We start from the raw sequence: 23,592 nt of genomic DNA, 5'->3' as shown, positions 1-23,592 counted from the left end.
TACCAGTTTAACGTTGAATATTTTTTATGATTTTAACTTTATACACAAGTGCCAAAATACTATAATTACTTTTATACATTCAGTCCAACCACAAGACTTCTTAAAATTTACCGTATTCTCATTCAGAACACCACTTGCGATAGGTATTACAAGTTTATTATTTATCTATACTTCAGATGTAAGTGAATGTTGAATCATTTTATGCATAACTTTACTTTGGGGTAGAAAGATATGATTTTTATGAAGAATTTGATACTTCGTGGTGAAATCTTGTTGCTTGAATGTTGTTTTTGTTTTTTGTGGGATTGATTATAACTGTCACGATGTGTTACGTGAAGAAACAAATGTACTGTAGTGCTGCTGTCAAAATAAGTACCTTTTGCAAGTTTGATCAGATCCTGCACACCAAAGGAACAGATAATTCTTACTCTTTTTTTTTTCTTGAATCTTCATAAATTATAAAAAAAAATATTTTTGCACAAAACTTACCAAAAATATATCCATTCCTATTTTGATCATCAAAATGTTGGAGATTATGATACAATGTTACTGAAGTAAAAACAGTACTCATAATTTGGAAACTTATTTTTTGAGTTAGAAAAACTGACGCAAACTATGTTGGGCTGTTGATGTAAGTTATGATCCTTTAAAACATTCCTTTTTTAAGGTTACTAAACTATTAGATGTCATTTAAATCAAACCTCTCACCCTCTTTACATCTCACATTCTAGTTTCCTGTTATATTGTTGTATGATGGAAATGTGACACACTTGCAACAACTCCTTGAAAGCTAATCAAACTACTTTCTGGCTGTAATGGTAATCTGCCTTATCTCACACTTAGCTTTTACTTGGTCATTCCCAGTTTGCTCCTGATGATGAAATGTCCATCTTTAGAAGATTATATGGTTTTGTATTTTGTCTTAAATTGATTTTTTTTTTAGCCTACGTATTTTCCTAACATCATCACTGGTATAGTCTTCATAGCAAGATACAGATCTTCTTTTTATAAAGTTTTTAAATCACATCAAAATCTAACTACACAAGACTAAAATATTTAACTCTCCAGTTCCTGTTCATGCTAGATTTTGTGCCAATGTTTTCTTATTGTTTTTGTATGGACCATGGCCTGTTTATACTGACTAGCTAGTATTTTCTATCTTGAGGGACTGCGTGTTGTTTCAATAAATGTCTGTTACATTTCCATAAGCAGTCAGCAAGAAATTATTTGAAGACTTACTCAGAAATGCCCAACACATCATAATGTGAAATAATAATAGGCCACAAACCTCAGCCAGACCTTGGGAATGTTTTGATCATCACAATAAAGAGTATGTGAAAAATAACAGTTATTTAATTTCAAAGTATAAAAGTCAAGTTAAAATCATATACTCAATATACTTGCATGTTTCACAACATCAACTCCTCTGCCTGAGAAACCTTAAAATATAACTACCACAGTTGGAATTATGTGTGATATTCTGATTTGTTTGATTCTATGATTACTGATAACTTCAAGCTGGATTCTGTCTTAAACTATTATTCCCTCTGATACCACTTATGTTCCTTTACTGGGGGTTGGAGTTGTACTTGGGTCACTGTCCATCATTAATTTTAATTTGTATGATAAAAATATTAATAAGTTTTGTGGGCATAAAAATAAAATTTATTGGAAACAGTTGGTCTAGGTTACAAGAAACACTATTGGATATTTCCCTACAATTAAAAGGATTTAGGAAATTTATTTTTTGCTAAGTATTTACATAATACCTATAAAAACACAAACTGCAGACAAAATTTAATCTTCAACAGAATAAATAAATAAAAGCATGCTTTCGAAAATGTTCAACTTTTAATGAATGAATAATAAAATCATACTTTTAACAATAATATCATTACAAGCACACCTAAATTGTATTAGTTGTCAAACTTGTAATCTGGCTATATTTCTGCATTTATGAAATCAAAGCTTCAACACACAACCTACCACGTCTCTTTTGCACAGTGCAACTATACAGCGTTTACCGAACAAGTTCAGGGAAGTCCTAATAAAGCAGCCAATATGTATATATGTATATCAAGAACAAGTTCAGGGAAGTCCTAATAAAGCAGCCAATATGTATATCAAGACAGGGAATTTTGATAGCACAAAATCAAAGATAATTTTATGGAATAACAGTCCTGGCATATAGTTACCATTTCTAAAATGAGATATATGGCATTATGTTTAATAGAATTATTATTATTACATGTCTCTCTAACTATTGTTCATTATTCAGTAATTTTTCTATGTATAGATACCCCCATTTATTGTCTGATTAACATTTATACAAATTTTGCATATCTAAAAGAATATCTAAATTCTTTTATCTGTAAAACAGTAAAGCCAAATAATTTGATTATTTTTACATTTTCTACAAATAAATTGCTTCTAGTAAAATTTTGATATAGAAAGTGGAAAGATACGCTCAAAAAACAAAGACCATTACATTCTTCAAAAAGATATTTCACAAGAAAGTTTTCCTTACAAATGGTGGATGTATCTGATAATATTTATTAAACAAGAATCACACAAATCATAACTGACAAATGACTTTTATTTAAAATTCTTAACTTCTAGGACATGAGCCATAAAGAAAATATAATTAAAATATGCTGCAAGTTTTTTTAAAATTTCTTTTACCCTGGATAAACATTGGAAGAAATAACTGTTCTTTTTTATCCATACTGATAACTATGAAGGAATTTAACTTAGAATCTAGTCACATGTGGGAAATATGAACAAATCAAAATGATAAGAAACACATATTAACATAAAAACAAAATTCTTTAAACAAAATGAAAATTTCCTTTCAGCAAAACTGATGAACTGAAAAGCTACAGGTATCTTCAGTGTTTCCTCTTCAATCTCTTTCTCCACTTCTGTAGTAGCTCCTTGTTACAAACAAACAACATTACATGAAGACTGAGTTAAGTAAACAGTCTCTAGAAGTAATATCTCAATTAGGATTTATTACAACAAATATTTTCTAAGAAAGTAAGTTAGGTAATGATGTATAACTTAAAATGTACCATTACTGCCTTCCAATGTGGAAAATAATAACAGTAAATTCTTGAGAATATATAATTTAAAGAACTTGTTTGTTTAATTTTGTGCAAAGCTATTCAAGAGTTATCTGCACTAACAATCCCACATTTTGAAGAGATAGGCAGCTAGTCAATACTACCCACTGCCAACTTGTGGGCTACTTTAATTGACTAATGGGATTTGACTATCGCTCTTAAACTGCACCACCTATGGCCCCAAAGTGTGGCCACGAACCACGTAACCTCAGATTCATTGTCTGGCATCCTAACCAATCGACCACACTGATGAGGCAACACAACAAAATTTTATATTTGCATCAAAATTCAATTAGAAATTTCACCTTCAAATTTACCTTTACAACTAGGTTAGTGAAAGGTTCATAGAAAGACATATAGCCATAACTATTTAATATTTTCAGGAAAAAATTTTTCTGTTAAGAGTCTGTAAAAGTGATAAACTCTTAAGCTTTTTGAAATAATATAAAAAAAGTGAAGATAATGAATTTGTATGAAAAGTTTCTATACAGATACTATTTTTACATTGTTTATATTATGTACTGCCAACTAGAATACAGTGCACAAAATTATGAATGAATGAAGTGGCCCGTGAACTCAGTAGAGTTTACAAAACTTTTATTCACTCAACGATTTGTCTTTGCATCTTCATTAGGATCTTGACTTTCTATAATTAATAGTTCTTAATTTGAGTGAAAGATTTCATTACATAAAGTTCATGATGAAGGCATAAAGCCAAAATGTTAACAAATTAAAAACTTTTCACACGATTTTCTGAGGTTCACAGCCATTTTGTATATTTGGAATAGGGTACTATTTATACTTTCAAGGCCAATCAGTTTCACAGCTACAGCAGATATACCTAATACTGAAAAACTTCACTGTCAAATTCAAAAATAAAACGTCAAACACACAAGTAGTTACTTTCATGTTTTTCAAACTTTGAAATAAAATATCAACTTGATCAAAACTGTACTGTACAAGAATGTTACAAGACCATTTTAAATCAGAAATCAGCCCTCACAGGTGACAAAATATGTCATTAATTCATGTGAACTTCCAGAAAGAATAATTGAATAAATCTTTAGTTAGTGTCAAATGTACAAAACGCTTTTGTTTCTAGTTAAAGTAAAGAAGTAAAACTGTACAAAATTTATTTACTTCTAGTTAACGTAAAGGAGTAGACATTTCACATGTTTTTACACATAAAAAGGTCGCTTCTATTAGTACCTAAAATTCAATTCTGTGATAGGGAGAAAGACTCTACCTGATCCCCAATGTAAAAGAAATTTTCATCTTGAGGAAAAAGAAACAGTTTGGGCTAGCTCATCCCCAAAAAATTACAGCTTTGAAAAAATATACAACTACAACTATGAAATTTGACAGTATACAACCTTGAACTACATTCATGTAATATTTGACGGGATCTTTGATTGTCCAGTAAAATCTTGAAACATTCTTCTTGATATGTACTTACTAGATTTCTTATCATGAACGTGTCCATATTCTTGCCATATTTTCAATTTTGTTTGTACTAACTTGATTCTTTACTGGGTAAGCCTTAATCATTCCCACCATAAAGAAGCTGGATGTGTGATATCTATAACATGATAGAAGCTTATGCCTGAAACCTATATTAGTCGAGCACGTAGCTCTGTATGTACTTTATGTACAGTTATCACCTCCCACAGTTCTAGCAAAACTATAGTTGGCAGGCTGATTTGGGATGATTCAGGGGGGTGGAGAATGTCACTATCTATATGGCATAGCACCCAAGCATGATGATGTTCAAAAGTAGATTTTCAGAGATGTTGAACCTGAAACTTTCTTTAGATTTTGTGTTTCTGGCCTTCCCTTGAAATACTGGGAATGTCATGTTTGATTCTGTGTTCATATCTCCACTCACAAGCTAGTGGACCAAACTTGGCACATGTGCTCAGGTATTATCAGTGGGTGCCATGAGGGAGTGTTTAACCCCTGCAGCAGGGCAAAAGTGTTTTATGCTAGTAAATAGAGAGGTTATAAAAATCCTTGCCTATTCCACTATTCAGAATGGATAATCAGACATATTAAATGTAATAATAACCTCAGTAATATTTTCCCTTCAGTTGTGTTAATTAAGTTTAATCTTTTCTTACTGTCATTTAAACAGTTGCAGTTTTAGAAACATTATCAATCCAAATCCCCCAACCAGCCTTCAGGTTCGTCAACATGATTCACAATTTATATTGACCACTGGTCACACCTAAGTATAACCTGCAATGACATCTGCTATGGATGTTTTTCAGCACAAATGTGTGACTTGTATTGCAGATAATAAAGTAAGTAGCAAAACATACACAGTTACCAAAAAGCCTAAGCATAAACTGTGTATACTATAATTCTGAGAAATGAAATATAACAAATACTGAAATTTTCACCTTTTTTGGACCACTTTCAGAATTGGCTATTTGCATTCTTTGTAAAAACATGAAATTAATAGGGTCTATACTATTGTCAGTACCATGTTAAACAATAGTGACTTTCACCTATTATCACCAAAGGCTAGATAATCCTTACAACATAAATATACATTTAAACTTCAAATTGATAATTGTTTGCCTCATTCGTTAATAACGGACTGTGTATTCAAGTATTTGGGCTTACACTTTTCATACATTTAAGTCTGAAATAGTTCTTGACTGTATGCTTCAAATCAATGTTAGTGACTTGAGAAACTGTCAAAGGGAGTTTAAAAATCCTTTACAGTACAACACTTGGTATGGAATGTTGATGCAATGTATAGATGCTGTCTACTGTCTATCAGTAACATTGCTAAAATATATATATATCTTATACATCATCACTAGATGTGGGGAGAATTTGACATGAAGCAATAAATATTTCAAATTATATTGCCCAGCCACTGAATTTTAAATCCTACTCTAGTTTCTATGAATTAAACAAAGCTTGTTATTTATTCTTCTAGTAATATGTGATATTAAAAACATTTGGTTCCTATTAGAAAAAAATATCAGATACAAATAAGACATTTCTTACCCTTGGAAGGCAGAAATCATGCAACTTCCAATAACTGGTGATAAAGTACCTTATATTTAAATGAAAATAAAGCTGTACTCCATCAATTTAATTAGAAATAAAGAGAGACAACTTAATATCTGAACCAAAGCAGACATTATTATGCATACATCAAAACTTTTATGTTATAACATTAGAAAATTCATGTTTTGAATATCATGAACAACTAAATAAACAGACCTCTTTCCTGGAGAATAGCTATCACTACGTCGGGGGCTAAGAGAACGACTGTGACTTCTGCTTCGAGAGTACCGTCTTCTAGGTGTGCGAGACCTATTTTTATATTCAGAAATCCTTAAACTTTAACCCATAAAACAAAAACTGTTGCCAAAAAACAAGATGTTAAAAGAAAATTTAGTATATTGGTTATAATGTGATTCAATTAATACAAAGTTTTGACACACAAATAAGCAAAAAGAAGACAACTGCCTAGAAATTATTTTGACACCATATATATATAGTTTAAGTAAACCTTAATCACTAGTAGGTAACAGGGCATACCTTGAGGCAATATTAGGATCATTGCTCTTCTACCTCTTTTTAAATTCATGACTGATAAAATGCTCACTAACTAGAAAATTTGTGGTCTGTAACAATTCTAAAGAACCTATTCTATAAATAGTTACACTTACTTCTGAATATAAGAAAAATTCATAAAGTTGTTGGTTTTTTTCTTCTTTCCTTGCAAGATGAAAAGAGTCAAATGAAATTGTGAGGCTGTAAGATGTATACCAGAATCTTCAGTTTATATGCCATTACTTTTGTTAATAATTAGTTATAACCCACAGATATTATAGTAGGTTCTGATGCTAAGAAATTTACACTGACTGGAACCTCCACCAGGAACACTTTGTTCATATTATAGAAGGTTAAGAAATTTGTCCTGGTAAAAGACTGAACCAGGAACCCTTGGCTTACATAAAATGATAAGAAATATTTCCTAATCAAACTGTGATTGAGCCAAGAATTCCCAAGTCACACTACATGATGTTAAGAAATCTATCCTGGCCAAGGCTCAAACCAGGAACCTTCTTCATACACTGACTGATGTTAAGAAATCTGCCCTGGCCAAGGCTTGAATGAGGAAGTTTCAGCACACACTACATAATGTTAAGAAACCTACCCTGATCAAGCCTAAAACAAGAATCTTCTGCACACACTACATGATGTTAAGTCATTTGCCCTGACCAAGCCTGAAACAAGAACCTTCTGAACACACTACATGATGTTAATACATTGGCTTTGACGAAGCCTGAAACAAGAACCTTCTGAACACATTACATGACGTTAATACATTTGCCCTGACCAAGCCTGAGACAAGAACCTTCTGAACACACTACATGATGTTAATACATTTGCTTTGACGAAGCCTGAAACATAAACCTTCTGAACACATTACATGAATTTAATACATTTGCCCTGACCAAGCCTGAGACAAGAACCTTCTGAACACACTACATGATATCAAGAAATCTACCCTGACCAAGGCCTAAACCAAGAACCTGCAGCACACACTACATGATGTTAAGAAAAGGGCCTCAAACCAGAGTCCGAACACAAGGCCAGTGCTTTGCCATCAGTACTGAAACTTCTAAGCATACATCTCTCAATCCTGAACAGTACAATATCTGCTATCATCTGATAGGTAAGCTATATGAATTTTAAGCATAATAAGTGATTTGCATGAAGAGCTGTAAACATAGCAATTAAGGTATGGTTACAACAAATTTCTCCTATGACATCATTGATTCTAAGGTATATTTTAACCACAACCACATAGACTTTTTCTTATTCCCAAACATATTCTTTTTCTAACTAACACTAATGGCTCCTTTTCCAGTTTTCAAACACTACATAATTATCATAACATGCTAGCTCTTTTAATTTAAAAGGACAAATTTTTACTTCTTTAAATTGACAAAATTCTAATTGTGACCTTAAATCTTTTAATGCTTAATTCTTTACAGAGATAATTACTAAATTTCAGAAAAGGTAAGACACCTATAATTATACCCAAAGAAGAAGAAATATACCAAAAACATTAAGACAGTAACATTTAATTCCAAAACAGCTTTATATGAATTTCACAATAGAATGTAATACACATTAAAATAAACAAGCCTGAAGGTCCAAGTAAAACATTATTGATTGAATACACTGGAGTTTAAACAGGTTGTTAATACAGTATCTTATTATTCAGCAAAAAACATAATACAGCCTCACAATTTCTAAGTTTCCAGCTTCACTAGGAAATATATTTTAGTTCTTATGGAACTTAATGACTAGTATTATTTCAATTATTTTTGAGTCATAGCTAATTAAAACTTTTTTTGTGAAATTAAACTGTTTAATTGTTAAACCAAAATTTCACCATCTTCACTCAGTTTATCCTGATTAAAAAAACAAACTAACATTATTCTTTCTCGTAGTTTGTTTTTATATGTAGCAGTTATAGAAACCAAAGTCATGAGGAAATTAATACTTCACTTCTTTATACTGGGAATTTGTGTCATGTATGTTCACACTTAACGTGAGAAAGAAATTATTTTAAGGTATTTTTTTTGATAAACCAATTGATAAACTCAATATATAACCAATAACTTTTCAGTTTTAAAATCAAAGAAAAATATATTAAAAATTATACCCATGACACAGGAGTCAGGAGAGTAAAACAAGATGGTGCCTGAAGGTTGTCTGACGTTTAACTGACTAACAGACAAACAAGATCTGTCAATCATTGGTCTGGAGGAAGAAAGTGGAGCTGGCAGCTATGGGATGAGCCATGAAGCCAAACCCCTAACAAAGCAGGTATAAGCTGATTGCTAGAAGCTAGTAGGAGCCCATGCGAGCGTAGACCGATAAAGGGCTTTAATCCATCAGCAAAGGTAGTAAGAAAACGTATGACGAGATCAGCGACGTAAAGGAGAACTGCAACGTGGCAGAATCCAATTCGACGTTTCCGTTGTAGTGCTTTGAAGACACGTAGACCGTAGGACGGCTGTGCCGTTAAAGTTGCACACCCACTAAATTTCATGTAGACCAGCATTCTGGTATTAAGAAAAGCTTGCAGATCCAATTTCATATGTTTAGATTAACGGTTGAGGCCTGACGCAAGAAAACCCAACTGTTGATAGTAAACGTCAGCCACAAGGTGCCTGCAGTGTTAACCCACATAGCCATACTGAATAAACACTGGCTGCTGTATGTTTTGTAGGTTTGACTGGTGAGCTAGACCTTCGCTGCATGATGTATGCCATGAAATTACAGTCTATATATATACTGTAGTTGGTCAAGAAGTAAATGCCGAAAAGATGCAACTCAGGGGGTAGTTTTCACCCAGAGCGTTGGCAGTTTCAGGTTGGGGCCAGATGGGTGCCTGCAAGGGTTGTTGTCAAGTTTGTTACTATACAGAACATTAACACATTCATAAGAAACAACTCTTTGATGGCTAATGAGCACTATAAACTAATAGTCCAAATTTTATAAACAAAACAGAAATCTATATGTAGGAAAATGGATTAGTGAAAGAAATAAAACAAGATGTTACAACGAAAGAAATTGGAAAAATAAATAATCATTACATATTAGCTCACCTAGATCGTCTATTAGAGCCATAACCTCCATAACTGTGAAAAAGAAAACAAACAGCAAGGCAATATTAAACTACTACAAGTAACAATAAAATGAAATTAAAAGTACAAGCATTTTAATGCCACATTTTTACAATTCAGAATAATTAATGGTTTTACAAACAATCAACTCCTGAGTATTGTTATACAAAAAAAAACCTTTATATGGAAGATTGCAATTCATCTGAAAAGTCTGAATGGACTATCCACTTGACTTGATGTCAGCATTTTGACCTTCCAGCACAAGCCAATTGAAATGTTGTCTTAAAGCAAGTTTTCAAACAGGTTAGTGAAATCCATTGGGACCTTCCAGAACTTCTGAATGAGTAGAAAGTTCTAACTATTAAAAACATTACACACAATGTAAAACAATTAGAATAATTTTCATGTAAACATTGAAGAAGCACTTTGAATGTTTCTTACTTACTGGAAATTAATTATACATGTTTGATAATGGTTATTATTTTGTGATCTTATATTACATCTACTTACATCCAGTTCTTATATAAACTGTAGTTTCATATGGTTGAATAAATATTTAAGGAAAAATGCAATAATATCAACTTTTATGATAAGAAAAATTCTGATTTTAATATTCTTTGAAAAGGTTACTGCTTACGTAGATTAGGGTAAGGGTGTAGATTTGGTGTATCTGGATTTTCAGAAAGCATTTGACAAGGTACTACATAAAGGCTAGTAAAATAATAACTCTATATGTATAGGGATAAGTTAGGTAATCAGATAGAAGAGTGGGTAAGTGTAAAGATGCAGAGGGTTGTTATAAGGGGAGTTCAGTCAAACTGGATTAATGTCATAGAGCTCAGTCTTAGGGCCTTTGCTCTTTTTGATTTACATTGATGACATAGATGAAAGAATGGTCAATAAAATACTTATATTTGCTAATGATATTAAGGTTTTGGGTGTTGCTGGCTGTGATGCTGCTGCTGTTTCTTTACAAAAGATTTAGATTATTTAGTGAGTTGGGCTAATAAATGGCAGATGGGTTTAATATATAATAAATGCAATATAATGCATGCGGGTTATCATAATTCTAATTATAAGTATAATTTGGATGGGAATAACCTTAACAGTGTCATGATAGATAGGGATCTGGTGTAATGTTTGATCAGCCTCATAAGCCATCCAAGCAGTGTGCTATTGCTAATGCAAATAGTATTTTAGGTTGCATCTACAGAAATATTGAATGCAAGCCTAAAAAGTTTATGATTTCATTGTATATGTCACTGGTTTGGTCACATTTGGAATATTGTGTTCATTCTTGGGCTTCTTATCTTAGGAAGGATATTGAATTGTTGGAAAGGGTTCCGAAGAGGGCTACTAGAATGATGACTGGAATGGAGGGGTTGTCATATGAGGAGAGGTTAAACATTTATGAAATTGTTTTCTATTGAAAAGGGAAGAGTCAGGGGAGATATTTTTTTTATAATTAAGGATAGAATGGTCAGACTAAGAGGCACAAATATAAATTTTGGCCGGGTAAAAGAATCGTCAGCTAAGATAGTTTTATTTTTCTAATAGGGTTGTTGACCTTTGAAACGGGTTGCCTTCACATGTTATGGAGGCAGTAAATTTATATGAGTTTAAAAGAGAATTTGATAAGTATATGAATGATAAGGGAGGGCTTCGATTTTTTTAATAGTTTTAATTTATTTTAGAGGAAGAGACAGCCTACATGGACCAGTAGGTCCCTTGTTGTCTCTAAACGTTATGTTACACATTATATTATGTTATGTTATTAAACTTGTCCCACCAAATCTTGAAAAACAAAATATGATGAATACACATTTAGTGTTTTGTCTCACAATGTGAGGAGAAGAAGCAATAAACTAGGTTTACTGACTTTTATATTCAGTGACATATAAAAGCTGATCATCGCGAGTTAAGTTAAAGCATGGTGAAAATTTAATTTATAATCCACTATTTATGTAGAAAATATATGATTATGTAAAGTTTGAACAATTTATTTTCAATATTAAGTATAATGTAAATATATGTATGAAATTTATATCTTAGTAATGAATATATAATCATAAATAGCGACTTATACTATGTATTATAATTGACTTGTTCAACTTTTGCTTTCACAATATTTTCTTTTCTGTTATATTGAACTTTGAATTCTATGAGCCCCTCTCTTAGTAAAAGGTCGACATACCATCAACCAAACTAAATATACAATAAGGGTGAAGTGTCCACACCATTTAATGATTGTATGTGTTGACCTTTCTAACACTTGCATTCAATAATAATGATCCTCAGATAGCAGTAGAAAGAACACCTGTATGTAGTAGTTTATTTAATGTTCAAAATGTAAATATCTACAAAAAGTAAAAACAATAATTTTATTCAATAGTAATGGGTAAGCATTATTATTTACGTAGATTTTTCAAAACTAAACTTGAGTGAAAATATCAACTTATATAGCTAAAAATAAAATTATTGTATATTATTTAGATATTTAAATGCCCCCCAGTGGCACAGCAGTATGTCTGCGGACTTACAACGCTAGAAACCGGGTTTCGATACTTGTGGTGGGCAGAACCCTTGTGTAGCTTTGTGCATAATTAAAAACAAACAAACAAGATATTTAAATAAGCTTCCTTTTCAGGGTGAATAGATGTACGATATATTAGTTATAGAAATGAATTAGTGATAAGTGTTTTGCATATAAAACTTCAGAAAATGCAAAACGTTTGTCATGCAAATTAAAAATAGAAGTGCAACAATAATCAGTATTTTAAATGTGTACTAAATCAATACTTAAAAATACTTTTGGCTATACTAACTGTCTCATTTACTATTTATCAAAACGATACATTATGTATGATAAATATTTTCAGGATGTATATCAATTAGAGAAACGAAAACTAAAGAACTAATGAATTAGCGAAATGTTTTATACATAAAGTGACAATGGATAATCGTAAAAAAGAATTATGCTGTAATATTTGCTTCGTTCAAGTAATAGATAAATTATGATTATGTGTGTGATACAATTGACATATGTAACAGTGTTATAACAGTTGTCTTATTAAAGTGTTGGTTTTACTTGTATTCAAACTTTAATGACATGTGCCAATTAATCATTAACTGAAAACACAATTAGTTCAATTAATAATTTTAGTTGTAACTTTTTAGGACATATAATGAAATCTAGGCATTGATGACATAATAACAAGTTGAGACACCTACGATGAGTTCATCATCCTATTTTTATCCCTACTCACTCTCTGGACCCAACAGTTTATGTGGTTACAACTTGTTTCATGCCTCCTTTGTATCTCTCGAACAAGTAGCTTATGTGATTTTCAATTTCTTTTCATTCTTACTATTTTGACCCCTAAGTTTTTTTTTTCCTTAGTCTCTCTTCTCGATCCAATAGCTCATATGATTTCTCATTTGTTTTCATTCCTACTTTCTGTCTTTCGACCCAGTAGTTCACTTAATTACAAACTTCTTTTTATTCATACTCTCTCTCTCTCTGTAACCAGTAGCTCATGGGATTCCAACTTGTTTTTATTTCTACCTCATCTGTTTCGACCCAGTAGCTTGTGTAATTTCCAGTTTGTATTAATTCCTACTCTTTCTTTCGACCTACTAGTTTATGTGATTAAAACATATTTTTATTCCTACCGTCTCTCTCTCTAAGCCTAGTAGCTCATGTGATTAAAACATATTTTTATTCCTACCGTCTCTCTCTAAGCCTAGTAGCTCATGTGATTAAAACATATTTTTATTCCTACCGTCTCTCTCTCTAAGCCTAGTAGCTCATGTGATTAAAACATATTTTTATTCCTACCGTCTCTCTCTAAGCCTAGTAGCTCATGTGATTAAATACTTATTTCTATTTCGATCTTTTCTCTCGAGCCACTAGTTCATGCCATGTCAAGCTTGTTTTTATCCACACCTTTCTCTCCCTCTCTCAAAGTCCAATGGCTCATATGAGTACAAACTCATGTCTACTATTGGTTTTTATTTCCATAATAGTCCTTTCCTTTTGCTTTTAACCTTACTGTACCAAGAAAGTTGCTCTACGATTACAAAATACGCTTTTAACTTTACTGATTCAAAAAGACAGTTGCCTTATTTATTGGAGAAAAAAAAACTAGTTACTATGCTTTATAATTTTTATAATTTTAATCTCAGTTTTTTATAATTTTAATCTCAGTTTTTTATAATTTTAATTTATTTTTGAAGTTTATTACTGTTTTTTGTTTTGTTTTTTTCTACTTTGCTGAATGTCAGTTTTGTAAAAAAGATAATGTTGATACTTACTCCCTGGCACTTGTCAATGCAAACATTCACGGTTCCCACAAAAAGCACATAATTAGACTGTGGAAACTTGAAGGCTTTAAACCTAGCGGTGAGAGTGTCACCATCACGAGTCTGGAAATTTCCGAATATGTACGGATCTATTGAGCAGCTGGAAAAACAATATAGATTAATCAGCTGTATTTTGTACCCAACGATTAAATTTATAACTTGTATATGTTTATATAATCAGACAGATTTTAACGGTTAAAAACGTAAACACTGAAGCCACAAGATCACAGTAAATAAAAACTACATGTAAGAAATATTTGGTAATATTCTGGAGTCTTTGGCTCATTTGATAAAAGTTGGACTACAAAGTTTGCATGAATACAGCATTAGTTTAATATGTCTAAAACACAAAAAGAACTTCAGCCTGTGTGAAATAAAACGGCAGTGATTCAGTATTGTTGATTTAAAAACAAAATGTGAACATGAGTTAAAGACAATCAGAAAACATCATAAAAGTACTTCATTATAAAACAAAATAAAGATAGAAAATAATAGTGATATAACTGTTAAAACGATAAAGTAAATGTGGATATAGTGAAACTCGTGTCATTTCTGTACAACGTGCTCAATAATATAGAGAGATTAAGTTACGACAATGTTGGATATCTTTGTACAATATTTCTAAGTAAACGAGCATTTATAGACGGATTTATTTCATACATTAAACTACAACAATGCTAGATATCTTTGTACAATATTTCTAAGTAAACGAGCACTTAAGAACCAAGTTATTACATGTATAGAAACATTTAGTTTACTTCAGTTGAGATAGGGATATAATTATTAACTTTAAAACACACCTGCAAAAAAAAAAAAATGATTGGCCCAAATTTCAAACAGTGGAATATATATATGTGTGTGTACAATTCCCACAGTTATGTTTTTCTAACTAAAAATCAGAAACAATGTGATAAGATTCTGGAACTACCAGAAATCGCGATTTAATGTAGACCATTGAATTATTATTAATAAATAACATTAAAGTTAAATAATAATTGAAAAATGTGTCTCTTAATAAAGCCTATTATTAATTGGAGTATGTGAAATTCATAAATATATCTTATTAAACTTAATTCAGACCCTTAAGACAGACATGTACTTGCCCATTCATAATGATGACCTCTTCATTTCGAGGAGAATTATCTGTTACTTTCAGGTAACTGGCAAGTAGTCCATAGACTCCTTCATAAACATTAAATATACGTCGTTTATTTTCTCTGTACTTCAAATAAATATCTGTTAATTTTAGACAAGTGCTACAAAGCGGACACATTTATGAACATTTAGTGTCTATAGAACAGTTTAAAAAATGTTTAAAATAACTCATATTTTAAGGCTACAAGAATTTACTTACTTCACAAAGACATTTCCGAATCATTTAATATAAATAAGTCTACTGACTCCAGCTGCCTATAAAACATTAAAATCGCCATGTGTATCTGTTATAGTTTCAGGTACGCAGTAAATAGTTCATAGACATTTTTATAAACACTAAACATATGTTTTCTAGATTCAAGTGACCAAAAAGTTGTTCATACTAAACTTTCAAAATTTGTCTGTTGGTTTCAAACTGGTGAAAAGTACAACACAGAGAATTTTAAAAAACGTTAAATATAAATCAGTTTGTTTCAGATGACAACAGTTAAAACAGTGTGTGGCTCACATTGAAGTAATTAGGAAGTAATGCATAAACAATTGCATATGTTAGATAGGTTGAAGTAATTAAAAATAGTACGCAGACAGCTACATATGTTGGATAGATTGAAATAATAAGAAAGTGGTACACAGACAGTTGCATACGTTGGTTAGATTGAAGTAACTAGGAATTGGTATACAGACAGCTGCATACGTTGGTTAGATTGGAGTAACTAGGAACTGGTACACAGACAGTTGCATACGTTGGTTAGACTGAAGTAACTAGGAATTGGTACACAGACAGCTGCATACGTTGGTTAGATTGAAGTAACTAGCAATTGGTACACAGACAACTACATGTGTTGGCATGATTGAAGTAATTAGGGGGTGTTAACACACAAATATCTGCAAGTGTTTGTAAGATTGGCGTAATTTGGAAGTGGTACACAGTCAACTGTATATGTTGGTTAGATTGAAATAATTTGGTGGTGGTACACAGTCAACTGTATATGTTGGTTAGATTGAAGTAATTTGGTGGTGGTACACAGTCAACTGTATATGTTGGTTAGATTGAAGTAATTTGGTGGTGGTACACAGTCAACTGTATATGTTGGTTAGATTGAAGTGACTGAATGTATGCCAATAGTAGTTGCAAGTAACCCATGGATAACCCTGTAAGCATTAAATATATATTTTGATTTAAGTTAGCTAGAATATTATTTATAGTTTGTTGAATTTCGCGCGAAGCTGCTCGAGGGCTATCTGCGCTAGCCGTTCCTAATGTTTAAGTGAGAGACAGGTAGACAGCTAGTTAATACTACCCACTGTCAGTCTTGGAATACTTTTTACCGACGAATAGTAAGATTGACTGTTACATTATAACATCCCCACGACTGAAAGGGCGAGCACGTTCGTTGACGGGATTCGAATTTGTGATCAACCGGTAAGTCATACTAGGCCTATTGTTTATAGACCACAATATAAACATTACATATATATATCCACTGGTTTCATTTATCTTTAATACTGTCTATAGAGAACACTATAAACATTAAATATATGCACGCAGATTTCAGTTAGCTAGAAGATTGTTCATAGACAACACTTAAGAACCAAGTTATTACATTTATTGAAACATTTAGTTTACTTCAGTAGAGATAGGGATATAATTATTGATTTCAGTTAGCTAGAAGATTTTCCATAAACAACACTATAAACATAAAATATATATATGTTTGTTTCAGTCATCTAGAACAGTCCGTCGATTTTGTTTGGTTTGAATTTCGCGCAAAACTACATGAGGGCTATCTGCGATAAACGTCCCTAATTTAACAGTGATAGACTAGAGGAAAGTTAGCTAGTCAACACTATCCACCACTAACTCTTGGGCTACTCTTTTTTTCTAACGTATAAAGAGATTGATCGTTACCTTATAAAGCCCTCAAGGCTGAAAGTTGCTTAAATGTGGTCCCTAGAGAACACTGTAAACATTAAACATGTACATGTCGGTTTCATTTAGTTAGAGTATTGTCCATAGACAACTTTAAAAGCATATTCATGTGTACATGTATTTTAGTTTCGTGTGAGAAGAAAGCAGGTGTCACACACAGTTATAAATCGCAGTTATAGGTCTGTTAATTTCAAGTGACTAGCAATAAACATCATTAGAAATTCTAAATATATGTTTTTTTACAGCTCTATTTGCTTAACAAGCAATCCAAACAGACATTTTAAAACATTAAATGAATAAGTCTATTTATTTTAGAGAAGTACAAATTACTCTGTGGTTAATATTTAAAACTGTATAATATACCTTTGTTACAGTTTCAGGTAATCCATAAACAAGTTTACAAACAATAAAGAGGGTGGGAGGTTATACAATGTAAAACTTTCCTTCCTTCATGGCTGGCATCTCCCTAATTACATTTAAATTAGCAGCTGAAATTCCAAAGAGTTTTTTTTTTGTTATTGTTGTTGTTAGTTTATTAGTCATTCATTCATTCATTTGTGTAATTAAATTCAAATCCTGCATTTTACATTTATTAAATATCGTTTTGCCGTGTGAACTTTGATTTGTGATTTGTTTTTGATTCCGAGACTTTCTATTTAGCTACTTTTATTTTCATTTAATGGTTACTTCTGTTCAATTTCACTTTCATCTGTAATTATTTTATCTTTACTTAATTATTTTGGCATGTATTTTCCGTTTGTGACTTATTGAAGTTAATTTGGAGTTTTAATTTAAATTGTAACACGAGTTTTAGTATGAGCTCAGAAGCGAGTCATATTTAACCCCGCTAGTGCAGTATAATTCAGAAAGTTTCATCTAATTTTAGCCACATTTGGTACAAAAGTTGATTGTTCCAAAGGATCAATTGATTAATATCTGGTGAATTCAGGTCAAAGGTTAACATCACTCATAAGATCAACTATATACTCGAAACGTTTTAATCTGATTTTGATCATGTTTCTGGCAAAAGAAGAATTTGTCCTTAAGGATCCACTGATTAAATTTAAGTGATATAGCCAAAAAATAAAAAACACTCAAGGTTAATCCAAAGAAAATACAGAGACTTCAATATATATTTTTATATATCAAAAATATCAACCATCAAATAATTAAAGTATACTAGTTTATTTTTCATGTTACTGCACAATCATCAGTTAACAGCTTCTTTCAAAAGCAATTAATTTACAGTAGGCAGTTTAAATCCCATTACACTTATACTATGTAACTGAAATAAGGATTTTTTTGCAACTTTTGTATTGTTAGCATATTCATCAGCCCTCAATCGTTTAAAATGTGAACATTGTGTGTGTGCTGCAAAAATGAATAAATAACAGTTAATTTATAAAAATATAAGTGGAACTATAATCATTACTGTGAATTTTAAACCAACTATATTTAAAATGTATTTTTTATTATACATTTATTAACTATATCATATGCAACAATAAAAATATAATGAAACCTCTTAATTCCTGTATTAAGTAGATACTTGACGTCATGAAGTGTATTTATTTTGAAATTATCCTCCCATTGACTCATAAGTTTTGGGCTTATAACGTTGCATTAAGGGTTCAATCCCAGCGATGGACACAGCCCAGAAAAACCACAATTGGACTTTGCACTGAATCAAACTACACAATAACCAATTTTATTTCTTTAATACTTTAGATATTCTATTTTAACAAAATTTGCAGCAAATCCCTCTTGTTTCTTTAACCTGTAGATAGTTTGTGTCATGAAAGTTATACAGTTTGACTAAAATGTTTGTTTACTGTTTTATACTGTCTACGTGCATGGAGTAGTTATTGAGTTAATGCCCGAGTAGTAACAGAAAAGGTAGAGTATGATAGGACAAACATGTAGAAGTTCTTATTCTGGTCTGTATAAGTTTTTAGAGCATTTGTTCTTCAAAACACACATACACACCTGTTTTGCATAAAAGGGCGTGCTTTTGACATAATATATTTACGAAACAGATCAATGCTTTGTTCAGATAATTTCTCTGAGATACTAGGTGTAGAGTCATATCCTGTCAAGTACTAGAAGTTATAAGGCGTCATATTGTTCGACTGTCCAGAAATGGTATGAAGCAAATGGACATTGTCAGAAAATTAGGGTATCCCCCAGTGTACTGTATCCAAAATCCCGAAACGTCATCCGACCACAGGAAACGTTGTTCCATGAAAGTCTACTGGTATACGCCGAATACTACTACCCGAGCTGATTGTGTTTTGATCAGGTTAACAGTTCAAGGTCGAAAGAAGTCTTGCAACACCTTACAACAGGAATGGCATGAACACATTCATTCTAGGGTATCCAAACGAACAGTGAATATCAGGTTGACTAAACAAGGTTATTTTGCAAGAAGGACTATCTGCAAATTGATATTAACCAGAATTCACCGCCGTCATCGTATTATTTGGGCAAGATAGCATGCCAATTTACAGTTACGACACTGGTGACATGTCATCTTTTCAGATGAGTTCTGTTTCCGGCTTGTTAAAGCTAATGGTATGATTCATGTTAGTCGTTTACCTGGAGAACAGATGAGGGAAGACTGTCTTTCCCACAGAAAACACACAGGAGGTGGTGCAGTACAAGTTTGGGCAGCTATTCATCATGATGGAAAAACCGTTCTTCATATCCTCCAGGGAAACGTCAATGGCGCTTGCTACAGGTATTACATGGAGACGATATTTCTACCATATGGTAAGGCAAGGTTTAGCAGTAATTCTTTGTGTTTTAGGATGTCAATACCACTTGTGCGTATTGTACAAGATTATCTTGGTCAGTAAGACGTTATAAAATTACCATGGCCAGCAAAGTCTCCAGATTGTAATCCCACTGAGCACTGTTGGGAAGAACTGAGCCGGAAAGTTGCTAACCACGACCCTAAATCAGCTACTTTAGTTGAGCTGCAGCGTCTTCTAGTGACAAGTTGGGATGAAAATATATAAATAAATCGTTCATGATGTCTATAGAGCCTGTCTCATTATACAAATTACATATGTAGATGTTTAATATAACACGCATTTCTCAGTTTGACAGCGCTAAGTCTATTTGTATTCTAACTTAATAATAATGATTTTATTTGTTACAATATATGCAAATATTTTAGCCAGGACTGTAGTAAATTATTTAACTTACCTAATTATGCAAAAAAAATTGGACGTCAAAAAATTACTGTTGAATTATGTTACTTGATTCATTGTGTGAACACTTTATGTTAACAAGTTGTAATGAAACCACCTATTTCATATACATATACTATGTTAAGAAATGCCATGTCTTTTATTTCTTTAACCATGCAGACACTCTGTGTTCATAAGTGTGTAGTTATATCATACAATGTGTAGTAAATCCTCTTATTTCCTTTAACACACAGATATGCTATCTAAAAATATATGAGACAAATCTTCTCAATTTCTTAATCACGTCAACTTTTCTCTTTCAGTACATTTGTAGCAAATTATCTTAGTTCCTTAGTCACTGCAATAATCGCCAAATATACAAAATCATATCATCTCATACTCGTATCTTTGACCACATATAGTTTCTATGCCACGAAGTATGTGATAAATCGTTTTATCTTATTAATCAAGACGATATTTTCTGTCAAGAAATATATAATAAGTCCTCCTACTTCCTTAACCATCTTGATATTCTTCTACAAAAACATATATGGTAAATCCCCTTATGTTCAGCAATACATTCATCTTTTTTTTTTCTCTTTTTTATGCCAATCGTGAGCTATAGATGTAACATCCGGAAAGCCCTTGGTTCGCCAAAATCACTACCAGGTTTCTTCTTCTTCATTACACAGACCCGAAATGGCACAGATATCGAAATGTCCACTTCTACATCCAGAGAGATTCAGATGTAGGCTACTGAATTATCTTTAAAACAGCAGAAAATATTGTGATACTTGAAGTTACTTATATGTTGTAGCTTATATCCCAAATAGAAATAATACAACATAGAGTTCTTGTTACTTGAAGATAGCTCAATGCTATTTCCTAAAATGCAACCTGCTTTATTACTCGAAGCTAGACTTACGCTATTATATGTAACCTAGGTATTTAACTCATCACTTTGTATTATTTAAAGTTAGGGCTATTTTTGCTATTTGTGATCTGTACAAGATGTTGTGTTATATGTATTAAAAATATAAATGTTAACAGCAAGTACGAATATATAATATATTGTTGACTGTAGCCTCATTATATTGTGAAACATAAAGTATAACATATTTAACCTTTATCTGTACACAGTTAGTTCAACACAAGACAAGTGAGAACTATAAGATTGTTACACCTCTAATTTATAATTACAAAGCTCATTGTAAAACTTAACATAGTTTTGTAGGCTATGTTTTAATATAGAAATTTCTAGAGGTCTGTGTTGTTGACTGGATAGACGGAGGTTTAACAGCGTAAAGAACGTGGTTTAAGGTCTGTATTTTCCTCAAATTGTCGGAATCGTTTGAGCAATAACACGTGAGTAATGCTAGAGAAGATAATTATTGATTTTTGAGTGTGTTAGCATGTTACATCGAATTTGAAGTAGTGAGTTATTATTTGACTGACCTTTATATAATGTTACGTTTTAGAATATTAAGTTTGTGTTCTCTCGTCAACAATATGAAATACTCCGTACGTTGTGTAGAGCACAAATAAGTGAAACTGTTGTATTAGCATCTTCTGTGAAATTAGACTTTACCAGCAAAGATAAGTTAAGCTAACTTTTAGAATATGTAGTCCAAGAAATAAGATGCCCTTATTATAACTAAGAAGAGTAAAGTCTAAAAGATCCTGATCAGCAATAAAATCAATTATATCATTATTTATATAATCATATTTACTAATTATATACATGCATATACTTTCTTTATGAAAATGGTGAAAATGCTTAATTTTGAAATTTCTGCATTATTCTAGATTGCCAGAAACATTTTTTTTATGTCAAAATTTTCTGAAAATATTAATGCTGCTTTTTGTAAAATCTTGGTCGTATAAGTTCATATTTCTGTAGGCTTTGCTTATAATCTAAATATTTCTATAAATTTGTATGATTGTTCAGTTAGGTATAATTTAACGCATGTTGAGGGCCTTAATAATAAGAAACTTCTTGACAGTTTATGAAACAATTTCTGTCATATATAAAATACGAGTTAGACGCGTACTCATTATGTGACGTCAAAAACTCTTTCTGTTCATAAATAATGTCAACTTTAAGTTCAAAAAACGTAGTCTACACCAATAGTTATAGCATTACTACTCATCTGTCAAATTTGTTTGTCTATTTAGTTCTTCGAAATATATATATAAGATTATATTGTAGCCGACAAAAACTAAACCTGGTCATAAACTTTTATGAAAACTATTTCAGAATTACTTTCAGTTTTATAATCGAATCTCATTTCCCTTGATGCTAATTGTGCATTATGACGCTTTATTATTCTATCTTAAACTAAGAAACGTAATAATAAAATAGAGGTAAAACTAATAACATGCGGTGTCACTTCTCTAATAGTTTCTTTGCATACGAGTTCAACCACCAAATCTGTCTCTATTCAAATCAACACACAACATAAAATCTGCATCAGGATTTACAAGACACGCATTAAGGTGTGTAACTGGTTTTGAGGGTTTGGCTGGAGAAGTGAGAGTGCTGAGAGTTAAGAAAACAATGATAATCGTTCAATAGAAACCAACAATATACGCAATAATGTAACTGCTAAAGATGTGTTTAATAACTAACAAGTGTTAACTATAATAACTTATGTATGAATTTAAAATAATAAAAATGTACCTAACTGAAGCGAACCATATTGTTCCATTATTAAAGTTAAAGGTTATACAGTGCCTTGCAAAAGTATTCACCCCCCCTGCAAAGTTTCCACATTTTGTTGCCGTCTGAGCTTGCAGTCATGAAACTTTCAAATGGGACTTTATATTTAGAATATATACAATCTACTCCAAACTGAGAAAGCTAAAAAAAAACGCTGATATTAGGTAAGTAAGTTACATTTCAAAGAAAATTAAAATATTTTCAATTGCATAAGTATTCAACCCCTTTGCTGCGGTAACCCTAAATCAGTTCAGGTGCAAAATATTAGTTTGAAAGGTGAAACAATTAGTGGGTCGCGGGTTCGAATCCCCGACCCACCAGACATGCTCGCCCTTTCAGCCATGGGGACGTTATAATGTGACGGTCAATCCTACTAGCCGTTGGTAAAAGAGTAGTCCAAGAGTTGGCGATGAGTGGTGATGACTAGCTGCCTTCCCTCTAGTTT

General features: G+C 31.9%; 1 protein-coding gene across 1 annotated transcript in view; it reads right to left on the bottom strand.

Annotated features, from left to right (window-relative positions):
- Window positions 1-23,592, bottom strand: part of LOC106457059 — a 55,886-nt gene that overhangs the window by 18,691 nt on the left and 13,603 nt on the right. The window contains exons 7-8 of the mRNA XM_022383201.1: window positions 15,256-15,334; window positions 14,105-14,252 (exon numbers count right to left, since the gene is read on the bottom strand). Of these exons, the coding sequence (XP_022238909.1) occupies window positions 14,105-14,252; window positions 15,256-15,334 (227 nt within the window). The remainder of the gene's footprint in view (window positions 1-14,104; window positions 14,253-15,255; window positions 15,335-23,592) is intronic.

This window comes from Limulus polyphemus, unplaced genomic scaffold, assembly GCF_000517525.1.
Source record: "Limulus polyphemus unplaced genomic scaffold, Limulus_polyphemus-2.1.2 Scaffold14, whole genome shotgun sequence".
Classification (NCBI taxonomy): Eukaryota; Metazoa; Arthropoda; class Merostomata; order Xiphosura; family Limulidae; genus Limulus; species Limulus polyphemus.
The sequence above is the reverse complement of the archived record's forward strand: the minus strand, read 5'-3'. Positions and strand labels throughout refer to the sequence as shown.